The sequence below is a fragment of the Meleagris gallopavo genome, chromosome 6 (genome assembly GCF_000146605.3).
Source record: "Meleagris gallopavo isolate NT-WF06-2002-E0010 breed Aviagen turkey brand Nicholas breeding stock chromosome 6, Turkey_5.1, whole genome shotgun sequence".
NCBI lineage: Eukaryota > Metazoa > Chordata > Aves > Galliformes > Phasianidae > Meleagris > Meleagris gallopavo.
The window spans coordinates 40,762,095-40,788,910 of NC_015016.2; the positions used below are offsets into that span (position 1 = coordinate 40,762,095).

The 26,816-nt window shown below is 38.9% G+C and overlaps 1 protein-coding gene across 2 annotated transcripts in view; it reads right to left on the reverse strand.

Annotated features, from left to right (window-relative positions):
- CPNE4 (copine 4) overlaps positions 1–26,095 on the reverse strand; it is a 176,114-nt gene extending 150,019 nt beyond the window's left edge. For both annotated transcript variants that reach the window (XM_031553961.1, XM_019616559.2), the window contains exon 1: positions 25,904–26,095. In XM_031553961.1, coding sequence (XP_031409821.1) covers positions 25,904–26,083 — 180 coding nt within the window. In that variant the 5' untranslated portion in view covers positions 26,084–26,095. The remainder of the gene's footprint in view (positions 1–25,903) is intronic.
- Between the last annotated feature and the right edge of the window lie 721 nt (positions 26,096–26,816).

A 26,816-nucleotide genomic window follows, 5' to 3' on the forward strand; every position in this document is an offset into this window, starting at 1 on the left:
TTTGAGATGAACCAATTTGGAGAATCTGGGTTTCAAAGTAATTACATTACAGATGCACTTCAGATGCTAGTGAAACAACAGAGCATACTGATCTGCAACTTACTGACAACTCCAAGGCTCTTCATCAGACGGAAGACAGCCTAGCTCCCCTGACTGCAGGGAAGCTATGTAAGTTTACTCCAGCTGATAATTTGCACTCACATTTTCATTAGACTACTGAGTAAAGGAATCTCTAAAGTCTTTATAGGAGTAATCAATCAACCAAAGAGCACACTTGCTGCAAATGCTGAAACACCGCAGGGGTTGATACTGCACTGAAAAGGAGCAAGCAAAACACTCATCCACATCCACTATTTATTCCATAACCAGGACTTTTTATGCTTTTGCACTTAATTTCTTGTTTTGTTTTTCAGAGTTTATAACTCTGACATCATCATGAGTAGGCACCATCTCCTAAGAGGCTAATTTCTTGGTGATTAATCCCACTGAAATTACATTCATATAGATGAAATTTGAAATCCGTTGCATCCACTGGGAGATAACATTACAATTTACCATTCAAAATTTCATTCACTGTTACTCATTGAGGTATGAGAGGAAAAACAAATAATACCACTATAAACCAAGTGTTTAAGCAGATTTTAAAAAAGAGGAAAGGCAATCCATGGAAAATGCACCAGGGATGAAACTAAACTGCTGGCAATACCAGGGACATACAAGCATGACAGTATGAAGATACTGTCAGGCAAAGCACGATCAAATCAATAGGATAGTTCAAAGAGGACTGTAACACCACTGCATCTGATGCCAATTCTTCAATACCTATGAGTGGCTAAATAACAATGACTGTATGTTTTTGCAAAAGTATGAATAAGAAAGCCTGGTGAGTAAGTGCTACAAGAGCGTGCATTGTTTCTGTAGTCTCTAAGCTGCAATGTTTCTGACCAAAAACCAGTCCACTCTCTCTCAGATACTGTCATTCCTATGACATAAGATTGCTCTCAGAAGCTGATCCCATCTCCATCTTCATGTGCTCCTACACGAGAATTTGATAGAACTTTCAAGTCAATTTTAAGAAATAATTTTATAACATCATGAAATGCCATAAATTCAAAACCATAATCAGCAGAACACCGGATGTCTGGCAGTCACATCCGTGGCTCTCAAGAATTCTTTCCCTTAAAGGCCACTTCGACTCTTACTGCTGGGCTTTTCATCCACCTTGGCAGCTTAGATTTTTGAAAACCCTGCTCTATGCAGCTGGGTCTTTAAACAAAAAAGGCCATTAGATGTACCACAAAGGTGTTCAGATTATACAACTGAAAGTGTAAGCTTCTGATCTCTTTAGTCACAAGACAGATTCTGTTTATATCATTTTGTTCCTTCTCTTACTGTGTTGAAGAAACAATGATGAATAATTAAAATAAAAGTACTTAGTAAAATTGAACACATTAAGGATATAGATAAAGAACTCCTACGATAGCTTTAAAGACATTATTAAAAATATCAACAAGACAATATTCTCTTGAAATATTCTCTACAAAAATCACAAGAGCCCTACATTGTAATGTATGTCTCTCAAACAGTTCCTGATTAACTACCCCAGTTAGAAAACTATTTTAAGGTTAATTTGACATTCTGCTGCTGTTTAATGACCGCCTAGCAATGCTGCAGGAGTGCCTGAAGCAATAAATCCACACGTCTGAAGCGGGGGGAAAAAAATGGAGGGGGAAATTTCTCTGAGAAGAGAAAGGATAATATTATTAATTTTGTTTTCTCACTGAACCTAAAAGATGTTTGTTGATAGTGTGAGACATAAGAAAAAACCATCCGTTATCACATCACAGGTTTCTTTTTTGCTGTTGTTCTGAAATACTGTGAAGAACAGATGCCAACTGAAACCTGCTTGAAAGTCATTTTTCAGTTCTCAGCTCCAAAGACGATGGCTGAAGCCTGAGAAGGCAGGAAGCACGTGTCTGAAGCAGTGAGATTCATCCTGAGACTGAAGATCGCTCAAGTCAATGTCACTGGTTAAGTGAGGTGCCAAGTCCTCCCATCCTGGCCAACAGAGAACAGCAGAGCTAGGAAGACAGCTTACTTTATGGGCTACGTGGCTTGAATTTCATTCTGATGCTGGTTACATTAAACTGCACTTTTTCCTTCACAAGAAGGAATACAACAGGAGGCTCATGTCTGCTGTGTAATGTGTTAACCCAAACAGAAGCAGTTTGGCAAAATCAAAAGCAACTGAAAACTATATATACATACACACATATGCATATAAGCATAGAAAGCACCAAGGGGTGCTTATAGTCCTAGTGGTGCTATAGTCAAGGTATATGTTGTTCATAGTTCTTGGTAAGCTGATTACAGTGCAATTTCACAACAGAGCACTGTGGTGAACTCAACTGTGAGGCATCCTTAGTATGGAAGCGCTCTTAACTAGCCCAACTGGTGTTCACCAGTAAAATTAGAAATTTAATTGCTGCCACTGAGGACAGCAAAGGCAAAGGGAAGAACAGAGCACAGGAAAGCGTGACATCCTAAGAACCAAGAACAAAAAGGCAAAGCAAAATCTATTTCCAGGTAAAGATGCCAGCTTTTACCATATGGTGCTTGCCTGGAACGCCAGAAAAGTGAGAAGCTGAAGATTTGCCTCTCCTTTTTTGCCCCACTAAACTCAAGTCCATAAAAACTTACAAGCAGATCAGTCCTCAGCATCTGAGATTGTTATGTTGCTTCCAAAAAACACAAGTTGCTGATTTCGTCATGGTTTTAAAACAGGTACATATTCAACAGTTCAAAAATTTACACTGTGCTTTTTCGGGCACTACAGATATGCTTTCTCTGCACAAAGAGAAACCTGTTTTTCCTGGAGAAATAAAAACAACAAAAAGAAAGAAGCACAGAGTCATAATGCCAGCCAGTCTGGCTTTACGGAAAGCAACATATTTTAGGAGCTCACTTCCTCTGGGGCACAACACATCCCTTTTCCTAATTAGCTCTCCCTCGTTGCTTAGTTGACCTTTGCCATTCCATTCTGTTAGATATGGCAGTGATGAGGTTTAAGAAATCTATCAAAAGAGTTAGCTGCCCACTTCTCCTGGCCTCTGGTCTATTATCATAGAACTCTGAACTAGGCATGTCTGTTTCAGAATTTGTAAGAGAGGCACAGGCACTGAGAGTTAGCCGTTGTGCTTCTGGGGCTGAAGTGAATGCATTTATCTAGAAATGCAGCTGAATATCAATCTGAACCATTAAAAGTCAGCCTGCAACAGGAATCTCCTGTAGCAAGAACAGTCTAGGAGAATTTTATTTCATATTCATTTGGATTTCAGCAGATACAGCCTTGTACAATGATTTGGCTGTTTTCCAGAGAATGCATCCTGGGAGACTATTCAAGAAGGAATGATAAATAGAGCAGTGAAATGATATTTCCATGTCAGTATGAGGAGGACAAGTGAGACATTATGCTGGCAGCATCACTGGGGTGATAAAAGGATATATAATAGTTACCAAATATAAGACCCAAATTAAAGATTTGGAAGCCAAACAGGAATCAGTTTGAGAAGCACCAAGGTAGCAGCGGAAGAGTAAATCGTCCCTTACCCTCATTTCCAAGGGTGTGCGAGAGCTTATCTGATTTATGCATTCTGTAAGACACAGTGCCAAACAGCAGTTATGATTTCTAAACACACAGCAGAGCACTGGATGAGCAGTGGCAATAAGGCATTGGCCCAACAGCCCAAAAGTTTGCCACGCATGCTGCCACAGCCCATGTGGTTAAATAAGAGTATGACCGGGGTGGCCAGAGAAGCACTCTCTCCTGGTGAAGCATGAGCAGCTGACATCACGGTGCCCAACTTACAGATCTCTGGACAAGCTTTGATTTCTCAGGTTCCTTTGGACAAGAAGTGGAGCAGTAACATTGCAATGGCATTGATCTTGGCACCTGCCCAGTGTTGGTCTGGGATGAGTGCTGGCAGCTCTGTTGCCCCCAGCCCTGGAGGCACCTCGAGACACAGCTGGGCTGAGGCCTCATGGTAAGCTAAACTCCTAAGGGATACCACTTTGTCGTTGCCTGGAGTTCTGCTCATTGGAGGCTGCATTACCAGACTTAGCGTAGGAGGAATTCAGATGTAAGATACTAATCTATACAAATCTCACAAGTTTTTCAGGTGTTTAATATTTTGGGTAGGTATCCAAAGAATAGCATATGGTATTTTTACACAGCATTTTTATTGCTCACAGTTGTTTTCATCCCCTTGGGCTACAGTGCAAACTAACATGCTCAACACAAAATCACCCGGCTTAAAGAGCTGTCCAGGTCATGGCTAGTCCATATGCCCCTGCTTGAGATCAGAGATGAATATGGACACAAGAAGGGAGCTCCAAAACAAACTTCCTTGTGCACTAACATTTTTTTTCCTGCCATGCTCAGCTCCTGAAGCATATGTACTGAAAACAAACCTTCCTTGTTATCTTGTTCTTCACTTTTCTCCTTTTGTGTCTCCCCTTCTAGCACCTCCAGACTCCCAGCAGTGGCTGCTACAACTCAAGGATTTTAAATAACACATGCAGTAAAGTACGAGGTATTCACATGGGGAAAAAGAAAGGCCAACAAAGGTGAGAGTGTTATGAAAAGAGCAGATATTAGGAGGAAATGGAAATCTTCACCCACAGTACTACTTGCTTCCCAATCAAAATCACATCACTTCCCCCATATTGTTTTTAATGAGTATTTGTTTGGGAAAAACAAACAAAACAAACAAACAAACAAAAAAAAGCACCACACCAGACCTGCCACCACTGCAGCATGCTAGAGAATCACCACTCTTCACAGGCTCCACAGAGAAGCTTGGCCACTACTGCATGCAGTTCCCACCATGCTCCCACTGGCAGGTGAGTCAGGCTTTGCAAGATGTCAACAGAAGTGCAGGAGAGAAGCCTCCTGGTAAACCACTACACTGCAATTTTTTTCCATATCAATTCCTATCAAAATTTAGCTCTTGCCCCTTTAAATGGCCTTCCCTCCAAACATCCCAGCAGGCACCAGCAATCAGAACCCAATGGCTGATTATCTTCCCACTGCTGCGCAGAAGCATGATTTGCCAAAGAACTAAAGCTTTTGTAACTATATGGAACATATTTTTACCTATCCAAAATGGATGATTAGCTTACTTTCAAAAGTACAAAGCATTAAAAAAAGGAAAAAAATCAAAAAGAGTCAGCAAACCTGATAAAGACACTATTACCTTTTGTAACTCCTCCTCCAATTTTATTCCACTTATTTTAGAAGATAAAATTCCAGTTCGCATTCAGCTACATCATATTTTTTGCAGAAAAACTGATGAAACTACTCGAGAGACAAGGAGTAATTCATTGCTCAGAAATCCACTCCACAATTCAGAAAAGTAAATTTCACTCTCTTTTGTATTTAACTGCCTCCAGGAGACAGTTCCCAGTTACTTCTCAGAGAGCAGTCTTTCCTCACTGCTTGTTTTGCTCAGTCTCTCTAGAGAAGATAATATGGAGCGAGGGTACAAAAAATAAAAGTCTCTAATTATTTCCATTTCAGAGTGTTTAATGATTCCCAGCTGGGGATTAGATCTATGACATGCTGCTCTATAGACCACATGACTCTGCAGAGAAGCATGGAAACAAAAAAGCGTGGGGAGGACTGGAAAAGGGGACGCAAATAGTGAAGTCATTCCTTGGTTCCCTAAGGAATCAAATCATATATAAAGCACATTACATTAACTGCTACCCTAAAGCAAATAACTCTTCTTCCTCTATACCTCTCCCCATATTACAGTGAATTTCCAGCATTGCTACTAATTTCAATGGCATTTTTGGATTTTATGCTTCGCTGAAATAATAGTGATGTCTCGGACAGGGTATAAGGGAGAAAAAGCAAACAAAAACAGAAAGATGCATACTTTATGACACTTACAGATGAGTCCACATTTAAAAACAAAACAAAAATGACAAACCGTAGCAGAATCTGGGTTGAGAATTGTATGGGTTTGCCTCATTTTGGAAATCTAAATTGACCCATGTTGAGATCCAACTCTGAAACACTGGGCTAGGTTTGATGGCAGTGTCAACAGGTAGGTTCATGAAGTTTCTTCAGGTACTGGAAACCAATCTGCACACTGGGGACTATACAGCCAGTGAGTGGAGGCATACAACTGTGTCAGATCACAGAGCATATAACAAAGGAGATAAGCTTTAGTGAAGCAGCAAAGAGGTGCCTGGCTAGTTATTCAAATAAGCATTGAGCATCTCCACCGAGAACAGATATAGCTTAAACTTTTTCATTTAGAACCTACACCTGCCCCAATTCTTTTCTCATTCCTAATGCTCAGTAGCAGTTTTTGACTCCCATTTGTATGTGACTCTCTCTTTCTTCACCCACTTTGATTATTTGAGGCAAGTCCCAGTGCTAGTTCTGGACTGAATTCCATGCTCCTTGAAGCAGGGCATACACAGCCTTTCCTAAATGACAGTTCATAATAGCTTTCCCACTTTCTGCCTATTTATAGTCCCTTTGGCCATCATACACAGAAGGTTATGTACATGTACAGAATCCACACTAAGTTCTAGAAACAACTCTGCATTTGGTGTTGTTGTAGCATATGTATGTTGCTGGGTTTTTGTTTTATCTTTGTCTGTTTTTTGCTGCCACCCATTTATTTAGGTCTAATTTTATAAGGAAATAATCATCTATTATTACTTTGGGGTCCAGCAGGCAATATCTATCCAACTACTCCCAGGCATGGCTGCAACTACAGCATCAAAACAAATCCATTTCATGTGGAATGTCTGGCACAAATACCTGTGATTTTAACAAATGTTCTCAAGCTATCTTCTGGCTTCATGCCACCACTACATTGCAAGGGCAAACAAGTACAGATATTAGGGTACCACAAATTTTAACATTAATTTCTGCCTTCCGCTTAGATCACTTACAGATTAGAGAGAACTAAATCCATCCTAAAACGATTTGTATTTCCAACATAATGGGTGTGATAAAAACATCACATAGAACACATTCTCACGCTCATATCGTATATCTGATTTGTCTAGCTAACCTGACATATCTCTCTTCACCTTGCAAAGAAACAAGGACATTCAGAAACTTCAACTCAAAGCTAAACCACTGCAGGATGCCTAGTATAGCAAGCAAGCTTCACTTCAAAAATCTTATCTTTAATGCTAGTAAAAGTCTATTATTTTTAAGATATTAGTTGGCACAAAGTCACAGGATTTGCAATTAAAGTATGCAGAATCAGAGTGGAACAGTGCTGTGCGTGTAAATTATGCATGTTTCTTATTAAATCAAATCACTTTAACTCCTCTTCTCCTCCTCCCTCCCCCCCCACTTATTACACAACTTGTCATTTCTTATTTACAAGCCATATGATACACAACCCAAATAGAGAGGGCAAACATCCACGAAGTGTGCAGGAAAGGGAGATATTTGCATTTAAGATATGAATATGTATTAGCAGGCAACACATTCCAAATACATATTTTAAATGCAAGACCGCTTATTTTGACAAGCTTATTGCTAGAAATGCCATTGTGTGCTCCCCCATGCCTCACAGCACAGAGATGCTGCTCTGACTGAATGCCTAACACCCACCTCAGACAGACCCAAGGGATCCTGCTAAGTCACTTTCTAAGATGCAGACTGAAAGAAAGTTGCAGCACTTAGTAGTAAAAGCAGGAAAGTCTCAGGGACAGAGAGAATTCTTTCCTATCATTCGTTTTTTTTTCTTTGTCCTTGGCTTTTTTCTTCTCCTCTTTGCTCACTGTAAGCTCTCTGAAACTGAGCACTCTAAAAAAACTGGCATCTGCAGGAAAAAGTAGCACTTCTGAAAACTGGAAAAGACTGGTTTTGTTTTTGAAATCAAAACAGTGAAGCTGTCTTCAAGGGAAAGAAGAGAATCCCTTTGACGTTCCTGCTCACTTATTGAACAGCTTGGGACATAGCTCTCCAAAGCTTGAGCAGGGGGTGACTTTCTTTGTTGCGTCACAGCGGAGATGTTAATTCTCCCAACACACTTCTCAAGCTTTTAAATTTATGCAGAAATTAAATGTATTTTTGAAAAGTATACTTATCTTTGAGTCAAACTGCTACAACATACAGCTGCTTGAAAGGAGCTCAGTTGTTTTATTCTAACTTAAATGAACAAAGTTAAGTGCTTTCCCCTCAAATAGTTTAAGATTTAGCTTTCTTACAAGTCCCCAGCTCCCCCTGCTCACACTTGTAAAGTACATGAAAAACACAAAATATTCTGTTTTTCACCCCCTTATTTTGTTCTTCTACTTGGAGTTGATACAGCCCTAAAGCTCCCTCTTCTCTTTCCCTCCAAACCCCCCTCCCTTCTCCTTTCTACACATCTGCCAGTTTTTTCTAACTTTTTCCTGAATTTCTGAGAGGCTACCTAGAAAACGTTAGTTAACAGAAGTTAGTTATCACACTCAAATACGCTAGGCTTGCAGCACTGTCACTTGTGTAACATCCACAAGCGTGAGGTAACTGCAGATGTTATTCTAGCTGACTGTATAATCTAGGCGGCATACAGTGATTCCTCTTGAGAAAACATTAGGTAACTTGTATGCTGTACTTGAATTTTATAATGGCTTCGAAGTATGTGTGATTTTTTTTTTTAACCACTCAAAAGATCACAGACATCACTGTGCTTTATGGAGTGAATTCTGTAGTAGGTTTACAATGCAAGGCTTTCTGTAAAGTGTGTTTTGGGTTTGGTGTTCATTTCTTCAACCAAAATGAAAATACAGGTCAGATTTAGGGAAGGAGTTGGAATAGGACAGACATATTTTGCATATGATTGCAACTGAATGACTATCTGAAATACAACCAAAATTGTATTTGTGTCCTTTAAAACGTAAATTATCCTATGTTTGATTGTTTGTTCAGAACCCAAATGATTACACAGAAGCTCAGATAAATTCAAGTCATCAAAACAGATAAACTGATGACATTTTACATTTCTTCCAGTTTCTAGCACCCCAAAGGAACTCCTATTCTTCAGATCTGTTTTTTTAGAGCTATTTTCAGCTGAGCAAACCAATAGAACCAACCTTATACTGAACTTCGCTCAACCTCAGTGGAAGCCATTCATGAGCTATAACAGCAAGATCCTCCACAATGACTTTCAGTATTAAAAAGGACTATTATGGCACCTGACTGACTCCAAATATATGATTTTAACAGGGGAAGCTATGTTGATAAGGCACTGAATCACAAATACAGTCTTCTATTGCAGTCATAACTTGAGCATGCTGAAAAACAGCATCTTATTGGGAGAGCATGATAGGGTATATATATTAATTGTTGTACCCTGCTCCCAAAAAGAGGCAAAAAGCACTGCTATTAAATATTTAAACTTTCTGTTAACCTACAAAGAGGTCACCAACTAACACAGTCCTATTCTACAGATATACCTTAACACCTTCTTTTATTTCAATCACAGTACCTGCAGTGCTGTATAGCATAGTAAGAAAAATCCTTATAGCCTTTGCTGAATCATGTATTTTTATGTTAAACACTTTACAGCATGCCAAAGTAGAAAAAAGGAATTAACTAAAGTACCATAAAAATAGAATGAAAGCCTGTAAGCTTTTGCTTGCATTTTGTTGCACAAGATAATTGAAACTATATGTTTTCTTACATCACTGATGTACAGAATCTACTGTTATAATCATACTGTCAAACTAGACTAAAGTACATAACAATGCTACAAGTAGAAAATCCTATGCATACTGCCTTAATACCTTCCTAGGACTTCTTTGACATTAGTTTTACTACCTGTAGTGAAACTGTTACATAATTTTCGGGTAAGAAACAATTTCAACATAAGAAATAAACAAGGAATAGAGAACTAGCCTCTCAACATTAGTTTCCCAGGAAATAGGGAGAACTTAAAAACTGTACCATTAGAGAATACGCAATTGAGATAAGATACAGAATCACAGAAAGGCCTGGGTTGAAAAGAAACTCAAAGATCATTTAGTTTCAACCTCCCTGCCGTGGGCAGGGCCACCAAATGAAAGGATATTCTGTGTTTCTGAACACAAATACCTCCTCTTCAACTAAGCTATCATTACAAGGGATGGGATGCCAACAAGGATGTAATTTCAGAAATTTGTCAGCAGAAATTTGAAATCCAGATAAATCTTGTGTTTTGCAGGATCAGATGTGAGGATAGCTTTAAGATGAACTGGATCTAGGAACTGATCTAACAAAGTCCATAGGAAAACAAGAGCACATGCTTGCCTCTGTTTATTACTCAGCTGGGTCATTTCCCAAAACAGGACTCACCACAGTAGATCCAAAAAGCCATCATGGAGAGGTGCAGGAGATGTACTCTGGAAGAGGCTGAGATGGTCATTCTAAGTCACTGTTACACAAACACCAGCACTTTTTGTAAGGATCAAAGCAGTACCCTGCTGAAGGCATCCCTAGGGTAACAGACCAGCCACAAATCCCAAAGTCATGGAAAAAAGTAGCCCAGTGACTAAACTCAAATTAAGAAAGCCCTATAGCTAAAAGGGAAAATTCCCTTTTGAGTCAATGGGATATTGCTGCATACACACTTCTTCATGCACAATGAGCTCAGACTCTGTATAAATGTTTGCGGGATCACTATCAAATAAGCACATTCCTCTTCAAAAGAGCTCTATGTAATCTACAGGAAAATTCAAACCAATTATATATTTAATGACTAATTATTCTAATTAAACTGACTGCACATTAGTGATTCAGACAGAAAACAAAATATTCAGACTTTACATTCTCCTCCTCTGCACTCCAGTGAAATTCTAATGTATCTTATAATGTTTTATTTATCTCAGCCCAAAGGCAAAAGTATATTGAGCTGTTCCCCAGCCTCTTGCCAGATACTCACCCAATATGGGGTGGTGCTTATGTGGTTTTATGTTACCTTCACTGTTTCAGAGCTCTAGGTTATAAAGCATTTCTGTATTGGCATATATTACCCCATACCATCTCCAACACCCAGAATGGAGGCTAAGTGTGCAGCCAGTTTCTCTCTCTACGTGTATGTTATGATAACCCTTAGTTACATCATCACCTGCTTCTCTCCTGCACCTCATCCCCAAAGGGCCCACTGTCTCACGTGTGGCACAGAGCAGATCACGCCCATTAATGGTGTACTACTGAATATAACTGAAGGATTCTTTCACTTTTTTTTCCCCCCTGGATCCTTTTATTCCTGAACATTTTATTGATGCCAAAACTTCCCTCAAATCCTTTAATGACATGGTGCAATTGACTACTTCTACATGCCCATATTTTCCTGTGAAACTTCTAAATGACTTCTACTGACCTAAGGAGCGTCTCCTATGCATAAGCCAGAGACAGGAAAAATCATAGAGAAATACATGAAATAAAATATATTCAATAAACTCAGAGCCCAGATTCATTTCTTTGTCTGGGTGATATTCTTAAGATGGCTGGCCTTCTAAGACCAAGTGGAGATGATCTGCAGCTCAGCACAATCGGGTATTGGAAGCACTTCAGAATCTGAAGAGCTCAGCACTGCGTTGTTCAAATCAATTCCTCACAAAGTAGTACTCAAATACAAAAAAAGAAAGGGAAAAAAAAATAAAAGCACACACACAGAAAGCATTTAAATTACTCTACAAGGTGCTGGCCCAGAGTTCTAATTGCTTCTAAAATAACATCCAGGTGCTCTTAAAAGTCTAAAGCAGCCATTTAATTTTAAATTGCTCTTCACAGCATGTGCCAGGAATGCTGATCTCTAAAAACTGTGTCTAAATCAAACACTCCAAATTGCTGGATAATTGGTTTTTTCAAGGAAAAAGAAAAAAGCTCCAACAAGATAGTCTTGGCCAACTCAAGTGACAAGACACGTTTAATATTTTCTCCAAGCAAAAGATATATAAAAAAAAAAAATTAAAAAAATCCGTGTATGTCTTGCAATCTTTTTCTCTCTGCTCCGAATAAAAATTTTTACTGCAGGGTAAGCTACTACTTCATCTCAGCTGTATCAGAATTCCTGCTTCTCAGAAGTTTGTCTTTATGATTATTTATATTGCGACTGCACCTAAAGAACTAGATAAGGGTGCCAGTATCCCTTCTGTATACTTCTTGCCTCATGACCTTATATTTAAGAGGTTTACAAAGATAGAAAACAGAATGGCAAACAACCGGAGAAAAAAAATCTCTGAAGAAAAATAATTTTAGTTCTGAGTTTGCATACTTATATTTTTAGAAAGAAACTAATTTATGAGGCTGAATACAAGGTCTCCATGGTGGTTTAAGAGATTGCCTTTTGCAATGATGGTGATTCATCACCTCTATACTGACATGAATCTGTCATGTGAAATACCACTTTACAGGTGCACCATGCCAAGTTACTTTTATAGAGAGATACCGCAAAACAGCTGCAAAAAGGAAGGAGTATCCACACAAATCCCACTGAAAACCTCACTAAAGTATGATCCCACCTAAACTATGTGCCAAGATTTGGGTCAGCTGGGTTATTCCATTAAGAAGGAAAACCGAGGCTAGCATCTGGCAGCTTTGATGTAACTATTTTAGAACGTTAATTAAGAAGCCACATGATCAAAGTTTTTCTTTCCTCAGAGCCATGGATATCCTTTAGCCAAATCTCAGTTCCAAAAGTTTATTCTCTAGGCTTCTCTTGGGACCACCAACTACTGCTTTCCAGCTTATATTCAAGTTTTCATGCTTTCCTCTCTTTAGACACAATCTCGTTGGCTGTTTTTGTTTGTTGTTTTTTTCCTATATTAATGCCTTTTTCACCTTACCTTGCTTTCCTCTTTCTCCCACTCACACACATACTGTCCTCAAGCTTAAGCTGCTTCAGTCAGACCATTCAGGACTTCCAGTAGCTCTGCATCTAGGCAGTCTTTGATATGGGGAGAGATTGGCTTCTCAGCTGCCCACCAAAAAATGTTAGTCACAAAGTAAGGTTTAGCGTGGCATTTTGAACACTTGCTGTAGGCAATATTTGGCTGTCAAGAAATCAACAATCGCATTATGAAAAAGCTCAAGCTGATTTTGGAACAAACTGATCGATTACATCAAGAACATCTCTCTTCAGTAGTTACATGCAACACACCAGCCTTCCTGTATCAGGATGTTGGAACGTGATGATCCTTGGGGTCCCTTCCAACCCAAGACATTCTATGACTGATGTAGTTACAGCAACTGCTGGCACAAAGCTGACTTTTTAATTAGTCACAGTATGTAACTTGGCCAGCAGTTTACCAAATGCTTCTGCATACATGTTACATGACTGCCACCTTTACAGATGAGGGGAGGAAAAGCTGAAATAAAAGGAAAAGGAGAATGCATACAGATGGTCAGTAAATTATGTATTCTCACCACAAAGATCCCCAGGAGTAGCCAAATTATACAGCACTTCACAAGAGACGTCAAGATAAAAGTGTGTGCTCTTTAAATAGACTGACCTCCAACTCCAGCTGAAATCAGCAGAAGCAGCAGAGTGATACAATGCAAGGGAGCTATAAAAATAATTAGCCCACATCAGCTGTGCTTCAGTAAAGAGGGTAAGAGCACATCACTGCTTCAAAAAAGGATACACAGATAGAAGGAAGTGTACTGCAACAGTGTAAACTCTGTGAACTCTATCACTGTCCTAGAATCTTATTTTAAAATATTCCCAACACATACAATTAAAATGTATTAAAAATACAGGCTTCCTTGGTTTCAAAGTTTATTAAAGATGCATGTATTCGTTGGGGTTCTCAGTATTACCTTTCAAAAAATAATACAAACTGCTGACAGTTCTCCTAAATTATGAAGAAAAGTTTCAGGCTTTTGAATGGTTTCTTAAAGTGCAATGTTTCTAATCATTCTTTAATTCTTAACTATGTAAAATGGAAAGGTTTCATCGTAGGTTTCAGAGACAAAATATTACTAGTTGAGAGAGTTGTGGTATTTTCCCTCGACGTGCACTTGCAGTCACCTTTATTACCATGGAAAGCAAAGGTACCTGAAGGTCATAACATGGTCGCTTTAAATCCTTATAATATTGGACAAATACTGAAAAACGAAATCTAATCTACAGATTGTGCAGCAGTTAGTACTTAAAAGTAATATAAGCCTTTAAGTTTACACACATAGCAAGTCTACAGCAGAATAATTAGCCCTCAAAGAGCATTTAAAGTTAAAAACAACAAGATTCAGCGATTACTGTAATGCTTCCCTTAAGCAGCATAGAGAGATGACATAATGCACTCAGTTCTATACCAGCCAGTTCTACATCAGCAGTATGTATGAGCTTGCTGTTGCAATAGGAAGATAATGAGTTTTTTCAAATGTTTGGAGAACAAAAGGCTTAATACTAGTTTTTTCCTTTAGATTACGTAACTGTGATTATCAAAATGAGGTGATTGAACCCCTCTACTCTGCCCTCATGAGGCCTCATCTGGGGTACTGCGTCCAGGACTGGACCTCCCAGCACAAGAAGGTTGCTGAGCTCTTGGACAGGATCCAGAGGAGGGCGACAAGGGTGATCAGAGGGCACCTCTCCTGTGAAGAAGGGTTTGAGGCAGTTGGGTTTGTTCAACCTGGAGAAGGGTGTATAGGGAGACCTCGTTACAGCCTTCCAGTACTTTAAGTGAGCGTACAAGCAGGAGGGGAAGTGACTTTTTACACAGTCTGATAGTGACAAAACAAAGGAGGGATTTTCCTTAAACTGAAAGAGGGGAGATTTTGGTTAAATGTTAGGAAAAAGTTATTTACTCAGAGCGTGGTGAGGCAGTGGCACAGCTGCCCAGAGAAGCTGCCGATACCCCATCCCTGGAGGGGCTCAAGGCCAGGTTGGATGGGGCCGTGGGCAGCCTATTCTGGTGGATGGCAGCTCTGCCCACAGCAGAGGGGTTAGAACTCGATATTTGAAGACCATTCCAACCTAAGCCATTCTATGATTATATCAAAATGGATCGTTTTCTGTTTTCAAAAATCACAATTTCTGAGATGTGCGTGTGTGGAATAAAAACTAAGCATTGCACAAAAAGGTGAGATTTACTTCAGACATTGCAGGTAATATTTGCTCATAAATTTCAACTAAATTATTAAAAAACCAGAAGGACAGTACACTTTTGAACTTACATATTGATATAGGACTGCAGCAATTATTCCAGTTCCTGTGACTTATAGCTCATCCCGAGGAGACTGTTTAGATCAAGAACTGGTCCTCACATTTTACCATCTTTAAGTGTGACATTTTGAACAAAAGGCATGTAAATCTGTTGATTTAGCACCAGCATGCAAGGAATATGGGAATCCTTCAACCCTGTTGCTTTACTACTCTGAGGTAGGCTCTTCCTAGCTTACATGTCACCTTCTAGGATTTTCTTTTGGAAAAACACAAAGAACATAAAGAACAAGAGAAGAAATTGTAATTATTACATTTTACCAAGAGGCATTCTTAGCTTCCAGTGAGAAAAATGCAAAGCACCTGAAAGCAAAGCTGCATTACAAGCAAAACAGTCAGTGAGGTGGCCTTCAAGCTATGAGCTTTGCATTCTGCTCTAAGCACTCACAAGTATCACATACAAATCGAATACTACAAACTGTACAACAAATCTCAGTTCAGCATTATGTGGATAACTGATGCAAAGTGGCACAGCTTGGAGCTTAGCTTTTTTATATACAAAAGATCTCAAGCATCGAAAGAAAAAAGTCAATCTATTCAATTTTTTTTAAGAAAAAAATTCAGGTAAAGACCACAAACACCTGTTAACAGATAAGGCCAGCATATGCATAAGGAAATCTAGTTTGACAGTTGTCAGTTAAATTCCACAGAATTTATATTCTGGCCTGATAATGGCATAGCTTAAAAATATGTTGCATTAGAATCATAGAATCACCAAAGTTGAAAAAGACCTCCAAGATCACCCAGTCCAACCATCCACCTATCACCAATGTTTCCCACTAAACTATCTTCCTCAGTACAATACCTAAATGGTTCTTGAACACCTCCAGGGTCAAGGACTCCACCACCACTCTGGGCAGCCTTTGCACAGTGCCTCAATACTCCTTCCGAGAAGTTTTTCTTGACATCCAACCTGAACCTCCACTTGCACAACTTAAACCATTCCCTCCCATCCCATCACTGTTACCTGGGAGCAGAGGCCGATCCCCACCTCACCATAGCCTCCTTTCAGGCAGCTGTAGAGAGCGATCACCTCTCCCCTGAGCCTCTCTTCTCCAGACTGAACCATCCCAACTTGTGCTCCAGACCCCTCATAGCTTTGTTGTCTTTCTCTAAACGCACTCCAGCGCCTCAATGTCTTTCTTACAGTGAGGGGCCCAAATCTGAACGCAGCACTCAAGGTGCAGTCTCACCAGTTCTGAGTACAGAAGGATGATCACTTTCCTGCTCCTGCTGGCAACACGATTTCTGATACAAGCCAGGAATTACTAGCTATTACTTACACTCAAACGTGTGGGAAGATGGAAAACAATTCAAATGGAATTGCTTTTATTTTCCTTGGCTTAAGCTTAAGCTCCATCAATTCATATCAACAACGTGGTACCTTACTACATGCTGGTTTTAAACCAGATCAACTTAATGAATCTGGTATCCTTAGTTATTCAATGCTGGAATAAAAACTTTCCAGAGAACATTCACAGTGAATCTGCCTGCTTTCCTAAATCAGTTAGCAATTTCTAGCCACTCTTCCCACTCTAGGATCTTCATGAAACAACTCATATTAAGCTCACGAACTCTTCACCATAAAAGCAAAAGGGATTCAGGTTGTTGACAATCTCTCAGCCCCGTTTTGATGCTATGGGTTAAGAATTAATGTACCGAATCAATCCAGTGAATTATCTACTTGCAAACCAGCTCCAAAGATTCCTGTTTCCTGTAAGTTTATCACAATCTGTCAGACTACTAAAGGCAAGTCAGGCTTAAAATCTGTCCTGGAGATGTGTGAAGTTTGTGTATCTGTAATAAATAGCTCACAAGAGGCAGACATATCACTGAGCCCATCTGAAATGTGTGTCTGCCTGCCCACGATAAAAGCAGACTTCCACTCCTCATCTAAGTTTAAAAAAATTACATATCTGATTGATAGATAACTAAACTGCAGGGAAAGTGGGCAGAAGGATCAAAAATGCATTTCTTTGAATGTTGAGCTGCTGATGGCAGCATGGCGACTCCTCCTCTGTGGAACCGTAGCATTTTTCCTTTCAGTTAATGCCAAAGAGTACTCAAAGCAGCCAGATGTGCTTAATACTACATGCAGCAATAATGCATCCTCCCCATCTCACAAATTGGGACTGGAATTCAGCAAAGTTCTCACTAAGGCAACTCAGCCACGTGAGCTGCTGAGATTCTGTTCAACCTCTTCAGAAAGCTGTTATTTTATTATTATTGAGTAACAGTAGCATTTCTCTAATAACTTGTATTTTTTTCATTATAAGTTCTTTGGATACCTTCCTTTGCTGAATGCCACTGAAAAAGCTCTTCTAAGGATGTGCATCTTCATCAACCTAGTACAGCACTGCATGAGGAAATGCATCCCAGCTTCTATTTTATCACCTCTGTTTTAATTCCTGAGCAAGAAAGAATGAGATGAACAGAAAGCAAGTTCTTTCTTAAGCTCATTCTTCACTGCTCTCTATTAGTTTACCTTGGTCTTATCTTAAACCAGTGTTTAAAGATTTCCCACCATCTCTGCCTTCTCTGTGCACACTACTTTATTCTGCCCTCCAGGGACACGGGGATACCACTCTCCCTTAAGCTCCTTCACCTGATGAACCACCTTTTTGCTTAAAGACCATCATTACATGCTTGTACACAGAAAAGCTGTGTGACTGCTGCAAAGCCTTCCTCTTCTTCAGGTTTCTTCCTAAGGTAATTCTGAAAACATTGTGAATGGCCTCTGTTTTTTTGTTTTTTTTTTTTTTTTTTTTAACTTACTCATACAACAAAATTAAAAGATTTGATCTGGTTTTGATAGTAAAAATTATTAATAGAACAGCGGTTTGCTATGACTGAGAACTTTTTAAAATCACAGCCTCCATGGGTAACTATTCTGAGCAAAGTGGTGGAAAGTTGGTGAAGCATTAACTGAATACTACAGAATAGATCGCAATACTACAGGCAGTACTTGCAAGTATGTCTCAGGATCATTAGAAATTCTGATGAAAATGCAATAACTGCAAAGAAATATTCACAACTGGGAGCAGGAGGAACATTCAGTTCAAGTGCCCTACTCCTGAGGCACAAAAAGCTTATTTAATAAATTGTATACTTTGCCAGCCATAGTATTTTGATGAAACACGATACGTACAAAGATAGATAAGAACTCGTCCCAGTCCTTTCTCCATATTTCAAACTACTCATGAGTTAAGGTGAAGGCAGACTTTTTAGGCAGCCTAAAACCATTCCAGACATTTCTATCAGCAACAACATGCATTTGCAAAGGCAACACAAATCTCATGAGTGAGCAACCAGCCCAGTTCCCTCTTTCACAGTTCCAAAGAAAGACAGGTGCACAGAGTTCCTTGCAAACACACAGTAGTGCTCTAATTGAAGATGGCAACTGGAGTGTGATTATATAGAAACTGTTCACAAGAAGTGACCCTTTTTAGTGCCCAGTAGATGATGAAGCAGGATGTAAACAAGTGCAAAGCATTCAGCTTTTCATCTAAGCTAGCACAGTAAAATGACTTTTAAGCAGGTAACTATTTCCTAATTTGAGAAAATGACTATGTGATCTGTTTTGTTTTTTTTCCATTTTCATTTCCATGCTCCTTCAGATTTACCAGACTGAAGGCTCTGAAAATTGATTCCAACAGTAGATTTTTCCCAATAGAGGATGCTCAAGGCCATGGGAACCAGGAAAGACCATGTAGCTTTTACTACTGCTTTATACAAGTTCTCCCAGCTGACTTCCCAAGACTACATTTGTGCAAGTGGTGAGAAAAATCTCTTCACTATGCATGATGTGATGGCAGGGCACTTGGAAAAAAAAAAAAAGTAGCTGTGCAGATAGAACCATAGGCTGGCATCCTGCTGCTGCTGCTGTAGGACAAGATCCCACCAGTCTTCTAGAGGGGAAACCACCTCAAACAGACCCATTTCCAATAAGAAAACAGACCTTTACAGTGCATGTTTTCTCTTTCCTTTGTCCCTGCATTACGTTTCAGAAACTGTACTACAGAAGTAGATATTACTGACTGAGCTAGTGGAACGTTATGATATTTCATCACATATATTGACTCAGAGTGACAAGATTTGACTTCAGTTAAGACAATCTGTCTGATTCAAATGAGTTCTAATGTCAAGACTAGTTGATGTAAAAAGACAGGAAATGCAGCACTGTGGATATGTCTAAATGCTGTGGTGAGGAAAAAGCTGAAGAGAAAGCAGCAGTGATGGGTGAGATAAAGAATGAAGGCAAAAAAGTAATTACTATAAAATGAATTTAAAGTAAAGTCACTTATTACTACCTCGGGTATAAAAAAAATCTCATCAAAACCTTTGTATTTCTAGTGTTCTAACGTTATATAATTCAGGTCCATATTTCTAAACTAGACACGGGAGAAAAAAATTCCCAGTAGCCACTTTAATCAAATATTTGCCATCACAAAAGATTTACAACCTTTAGTTTTCAGACTTCTGACCTTGTACAAGTTGGGAAAGACTTGGGAAATGAAAAGAACTGTGTTTTCTTTTTTTTTTATTTTTTAAAAAAAAGGCTACAATAAAATGTAATTCCAGGCTGTAAGCCTATGTGCATGCATTCACAGAAATGTACTCAAAGCATTAGGAGCTGAACAGATATATTATGAAAGATGTTCTTTAGGATATGAGGGAAAACTGCACAGAAAATTCCACCTGTCTTTACTATAATAAAATGATCTTTCAAGCCTGTCCTTTTTAAATATGCATGTCAGGTTAAGAATTTAAGGGAATCAGTGCTCTCCTCTCATCCAATTGTTTTAGAACAGTACCATACCCACATGAAAAAAAAAACCACCTTTTTTTCCTGAAAGAGTTAATGAAAGGAAAAGAGCTAACTCTTTTCCTGAAAGAGTCCTTCAACAGACAGACCCATGGAATAGAGGAGGCTTCCAAAATATTAAGACTTGGAACATAAAATATCCAATGAGATTATTTCAGGCTGGGAGTAGACCAAGATAAAATATTCAATAAGCCTGCAGCCTGACCCCACAGACTTCCAGGGGCGTTTGAAAAAGATGAGCTGACTTTATCTTTTCATACAGTGAAAGTGACTTCAGGCAAGTTTACCAGCAGCAGAAAAAAGAAGCCAAAAGCAAATTTTCGCAGCAATTGAGGTTACGAAATAGTCCTAAGCAAAGACGCTTTCATTAGCATCAACATACACTCAAAAAAGCACAAAGAGCAATACTGAATTATGAAGATGCAATAAGCTATAAAGCCATATTCTCAGACACATTGTTGCAGAATAAATAAAAGTCACATCTTTCGGCTGAGGAGTCAGAACAAACATGGCTCTCGTGGCACATAAAAATCTCTTAAGCAATATCTTCTAGGAATATTCTTTGGAAAACAAATGCAGAAGGAGTGATGCAATTTCTTCTTATTAGGTGAAAAGATGAGTAACACCTGCAAGAGGGGCTGGGCACAGATCTGCATGCAAGATTAAGCGCTCTGAAGACCTGAGATACCCGGGCAGCTGGGGCCAGTCAGCTAGTCTGTCAGTTCCAAGTCACATATGGTAGGAGCTTGGCCATATGCTCCCTTGCTTAAAAAGAATCTCACTGCCCTTTTTTCTGATGATGGTCTGAAGGTCTTCATCATTTCAGTTAAAGATTCGTTTATTCCACATTGGCTTTCACAAGCAAGCTGCCAGTGATTCCAAAAGTATTTTTAATAAATCTGAAATAGATCATTAAAAACTTTGATCTAAATTTTGGTTGGAGAAAACGCAGGTAGCATTTCCAATTACCAGACCCATCTTATACCTAGAAGAGAAGAAACCCTAGTGTGCAAATCTTAAGTTTCTGCACACTGGCGGGAGGTAATTTCATGACAACTACTGTGTGAAAGCACCTCACTATCTCCATGATCTGATACAAAACATCCAACCAGAAAAATCTTCATAAAGTCATATGTTCATCTTACTGTTACCTCAACCCTACAATTAATTTTGTATAGGATGCCAGTTCAAGTTGAAATTGTAGCATTAAAATGGGAAAAGAATATCCAGAATACGCTCTAGCATTGACTAACATTCAAGAAAAATCCCCAAACCAACCAAACATCCAATAAACTAATTCTGTTATGCCTCACAGCTCTTTAAAGCAGAGGACAAATCCCAAATTACTGCTTGAAAATCTTTTTGGGAATACAGAAGTAGCTGTTGGCATTGCCTCTCTGAAGTGTTCTGAAATAAACATCATTAAAATAACCATCCAAACTATTCCTTGATAAGATAGATATACTTAGCCTTCATAATATACAACATAACAGTTGCAATTTCACCCAGTCACAGAAAAATTAGAAGACTAAAATCCCAAACTGCATTGAGAAAATGAAAAAGGATTTCCACAGCATCTCCTCCAATACAGTTACAAAAAAAAAAACCAGACAAACAACAACACAAAACTTAAAAGGGATCAGCAAGTGGTAGTCTCAAAGTAGAGAAGTAATATTACTTTATCCAACAACTGCTCAACCCTACATCCTAGAATATTGTGAAAGTTTATTTCTTCAAATAATAATTAAAAAAAAATACTTGAATAAAGTTATGGAGATTAAATCTACTCTTGCTTGTCGGCTACAAAGGTCAGCTACAAAGCATTTAAGAAGTCACAGAGGTGACTGCTGGGGGCTGGCAGAGCAAACTGGAGAGATACTTTCACATTTCCCTGATCTCACACACTTCTTCACCATCACCAACCAGTACATGTGAGACAGGAGTGAGACAGGCCTTGAGGATGACTATGTGGCTGCTGCTGGTGGTTCTTTTTTCTGATGAAGAAACTTCCAATTCCATCCAAACACTTGATCTATTACTCTGTTTATACAGATGAACAGAAAAAGATGTGTATAAAACACCAAATGAATGCATAAGGGTTTATATATGTGTTCTCTTCACAGTGTTTTTTAGTTATTTTGGAACATTTCGGTACAGTCATGGTACATGTCAACCCACAGACTCCTCTATTTCATGGCTCGTTGGCTTTTGCAGTGGGCTGTGACAGCCACAGATGGGTAACAGAAGCGTATCTATGGCAATGAATAACAGAAGTCTGCCCCCAGGTCTTCTCTTAAGCTCCCTTCCCCATGCACAGAGCAGCAAGAGGAGGCAGTATCTGCTTGGAATGGAGATTGGAACTTGGGGAGGCAGAGTTCTGGATTTCCCCCATGTTTTCATCAAAACTCACTGAATTAATTGAATTTGTGACTTCAATCAACATTTACATGGGAAAAAAAAGTAAGTAAATCCATTTCAGTAAACAAACCTATCTGTCCAAAAACGGCAGCCCCATTCTACCAATGTGATTTTCAGCAAGTGCATGCCGTTTTCAGTGCTGATTTATTTCCTCTATACTTCAAGTGTTATTAAAAAACGTAGAGGAAAAAAAGCAAGAATGCCTGCTAGCTGTTCAAATACACAAGGCAGCAGATCTCCCAAGTCCCACTGCTGAATACACTAAGAACTCAGCTGCAGGAAGCCCTACCTGATTTCCAGACTGGCTGTTCTCCAGAGCTGCTCTTCTCTTTTCATAGTCACAGATGACACTTTCCACCCGGGTACATCAGGTTGCATTATACCTCCTGATCTCATGTAAGCCCCATATGACCAGATACAGCTCAGCAGCATCCCTGACTTTCAGTGCTTGCCAGATGAAGATGATAACCAGTGAACCAGGCCAAGTTACTTTCCCAGGAATAATAATTTAATGAGAATTTCAGTGCTAGAACATCTGGGATGAAGACTGCAGTGCTGTACGCAATTAACACTTATTACTTAAAACACATTCACACTGCAGGTGGGTACTATAATGATTTGAGAAGAGTTTATCATCAGACACTTTTGTCTGATTCCAGTACCCCATCCAGTTATTCACCATCCTGAAACTTTGTTCAGTAATTAAATTCAAATTAATACTGGAAAACAGCCATCAAATGACTTTCCTAAACAAGCACTTTAAGAAAAAAAAAGAAGTAGGACTTGGTCATTCTGGAACTATACTTGCCTAGAACTGTTGCCCAGGAGAGCCAAAATTCAGCCGTGGATCACCAGATTGTCTTTTAGTACAAACGGGTAGTGTAATCCTAAATTCTGACATATCAACTCAATCTAAAAATGCAAAATTCATGCTAGGGAAAGAGCAGATTGACAATTTTTCAGCGAGATGTGATATATCATTTAAATCCTTTACTGGGGGAGACAGTGCTTTCCAGACAATACGAACATGCAAACACAGAGATATGCATGGTGTGTGTGTGCATGTGCGTGTTAATTTGTAGGGAAGTATCTACCAGACGGGAAGAAAAACACAGCAAGCACATCTGTGCCAGAACTGAGGACAACACTGAGACTGCCTTGAGTACTTGTGCCCTGCATGTGTTCCTAATGGTTTCACAGCTAAAGATAAGACAGAAAACCGTGTTTAAATAAATACAAATCTCTAACCACACACACACACACACACACACACACACACACACACACACACACACACACACACACACACACACACACACACACACACACACACACACACACACACACACACACACACACACACACACACACACACACACACACACACACACTACACACACACACACACACACACACACACACACACACACACACACACACACACACCTTCATGAAGTCTCCAAACGCACAGATAGAAAAATCTTAAATTCCAATCCTCTTTGTATTGTCATTCAGTAATTCCTATGCTGAATAGATCAATTTTAATAGCAATTAAATTTATTTTATTTTATTTTTAATTACTAGCTTGTCTACAGCCTGAGATCTTGCTGGATCACTGATTGTCATCATCAGAAGATTCTTCCAGCCAAATTATGTCTTCAGCTATACCTGAGTGACTCTGCTCAATTTAACTCAGCAATTGGAGCTTAATTAAAAATGTTGTTGAGAATGTGAGGACCAGAATAGAAAATGGCTCATCACACCAGAGCTGTATTAGCTCTGCAGTGCTGATAGGAACATGAATTAATAAAAACTTTTTGTTCATACCAAACAAATATCCTGGACTTTCATTAGACAGTAGAAGCAACTGCCATAAGATGAGAGTCATATCAGTGAGCAGATCTGCTCACTGAATTTCTCTATTCAGACAATTACTTTTCAAATTTAAAACTGCATGAAATAAAAGGGATCTCAATTACAACATAAGAATACATAATTTAAGTCTACTTACTCTGCCTATAACTGGCCACAGAAAACTGTGTGAAATGTATTTAAAGTGATTCAGAATATTGAAATGGCCACAAAGGGCTGGATCTGTCCTTTCCAAGCCCGTGCCTTTCATTTATTTTGAACTTTAATCCAAATATAGTCAATTTATTCAACTTCAACAATTACATACAGCATAGCTAAATGCTCCTTTCTTCATGATTAGCTAGAATGCCTTTTTTTTTTTTTTACTAGTGTATCACCTTACATTTCAATTACACAAAGATACTGATTTTGAAGCACAAGCATCATTCCTTTTACTTACACAGTGATTTTCTACTATAAACTTATCTAATGCATCCACAACAACAAGCTAATAAAAGAGCAAAACTACATTTTAAATAAATAAATAAATAAATCTCCAATCCTGGTGCTGACCCTGCAATGGAAAGATTTCAGACCTCCAGAGATCAAAGCCATACTATTGGAATAACCAGAACAAGATTGCTGAAGTCTGACAGCGTTGGCTCAAAAGGCTAAATTTAAAAAAAACACAAGACAAATTTGGGATTTCCCCTTCTTAATACACTCACAGCCTTTTCACTCACAGCAATCTTATTTAAGTGCTGAAACTGCTGAAGACTGAGGGATGAATACTCGCTCAAAATAAGAGAAGAACTGGATTTGACATGCCTAATTTTCTCATGCATACTCTCCGTAACAACTGTGCCTTTTTGCTGTTAACCACAGACTGTCAATCGAAAGTTGAACTTTTAAGTAAAATAGCCACTAAGATTTCATTTAACATCTAACATTCAATTTAATGTTCTTCATTAACAATAAGCACGTTTCTAGTACATTCTTTCTGTTTTTTATTCAAATGGTTTTTAAGATTAAAATCCTACTTCATGATATTTTTTCTAATCAAATGTGCAATCTGCAATACAGTGAAAATTGATGAATTAGTTCATATGACTAACCTTCAACTGTAGACCCAACCTTAATACTCAAAATTTGCCAATCTACTGCAAACTACTGTCATGAAATTCTTGCCAACTAATAGTAAATACTCCTCTCTTCCACAGCACTTTACTTCTTAAGATTGGAAAGCATTTGATAATGGTCACTACCATTATTTCTGCTATTATATAGCTTCTATGAAACAAGAGTGCCTAGAGGGAAAGGTTTTATGATGCTTCATTCTTTAATCATCTTCATTTTTAATAGAGACTCCAAAGAGAAGTTCAAAGTATCATTAAGAATCTGATTCAAAGAGTGTTAGAGTTAATGGAAAATCTCCCTTTTATCTTACAAAATTTTGCCACAGGGTTCCAGCTGCTTCTTCTCTCAATTACTCTTGATACTTGAATTTTGTCACAATTTCATTAAGTCATCCTAAAGCATCAGAAAAATCTTTTTATTTTTTTAAATTGTATTAAACACTCACCTCAAACCACTGACCATGCGACTGCATTTTAAGGATGACACAAGGGTCTGGTTTTGAGAGGGCATCCCTGTCTGATATGCCTTTGCATGCAACCCGCAGCTCCACTTTTGTCAGGCATGGGCTGTTAAAGATTCCCAGGGTATTAGCTGCTGATTCATAGATGTTGCTCATTTTCTTCATTCCTTTTCCTGTAAGGAGAGAAAAGGTCCATTAAGAACACTGCAGGCATGTGCAACCTTATGTCATGCAGAAGTCAGCGGATGTTCTGCTAGCTTATGGGAACATGTCTTGGTGAACAAGATCCTAAGCAAAATGGGGGAAAAAAAAAAATCTATGGAAGAAAGGTTCAAATCGTCCTTTATGTTTCAAAATAAGCCAAATTCATAGTGAAACTTTCCACGATGGCCCTTTGCGGTGTGAACTGTGACCTCAGTTTATAGCTCTGTTCCTGCTCTCAATGCCACATTTCCTCAGGCAAACGAGGAGACATGGAGAAAATTCTGAATTTCTCCTGAGAATGCCTCATTCCAAGACTTAATTAAATTTGTTCAGCACTCCTGCAATCTGTTTCTATTCCTCCATACTCCATCTAAAAAGCACATACTTCACCTTACACGAACTTCGCGTAAATCCCTTTGAAGGCCCCTTTCATATTGACCTTAATTTCTAAGATACATTTTACTCTCTGTTTCTGCACTTACTGCTGAACAGTACTTCCCTCCATTCTTGAGCAAGTAGTCAGGATTGATGGTCCACGCAGTAGGGCAGGGTATTTATGCTGGCAAATCTTGCTGCTACACACTGCCTGCTCTTTTGGGTCAGGAACCTCTATTAATGTGAACGCAAATGGCTGAGCTAGTGGCAACCTCTGACCATTATTTCATTACAAATGCCAGCTCCACCACAAATCTTG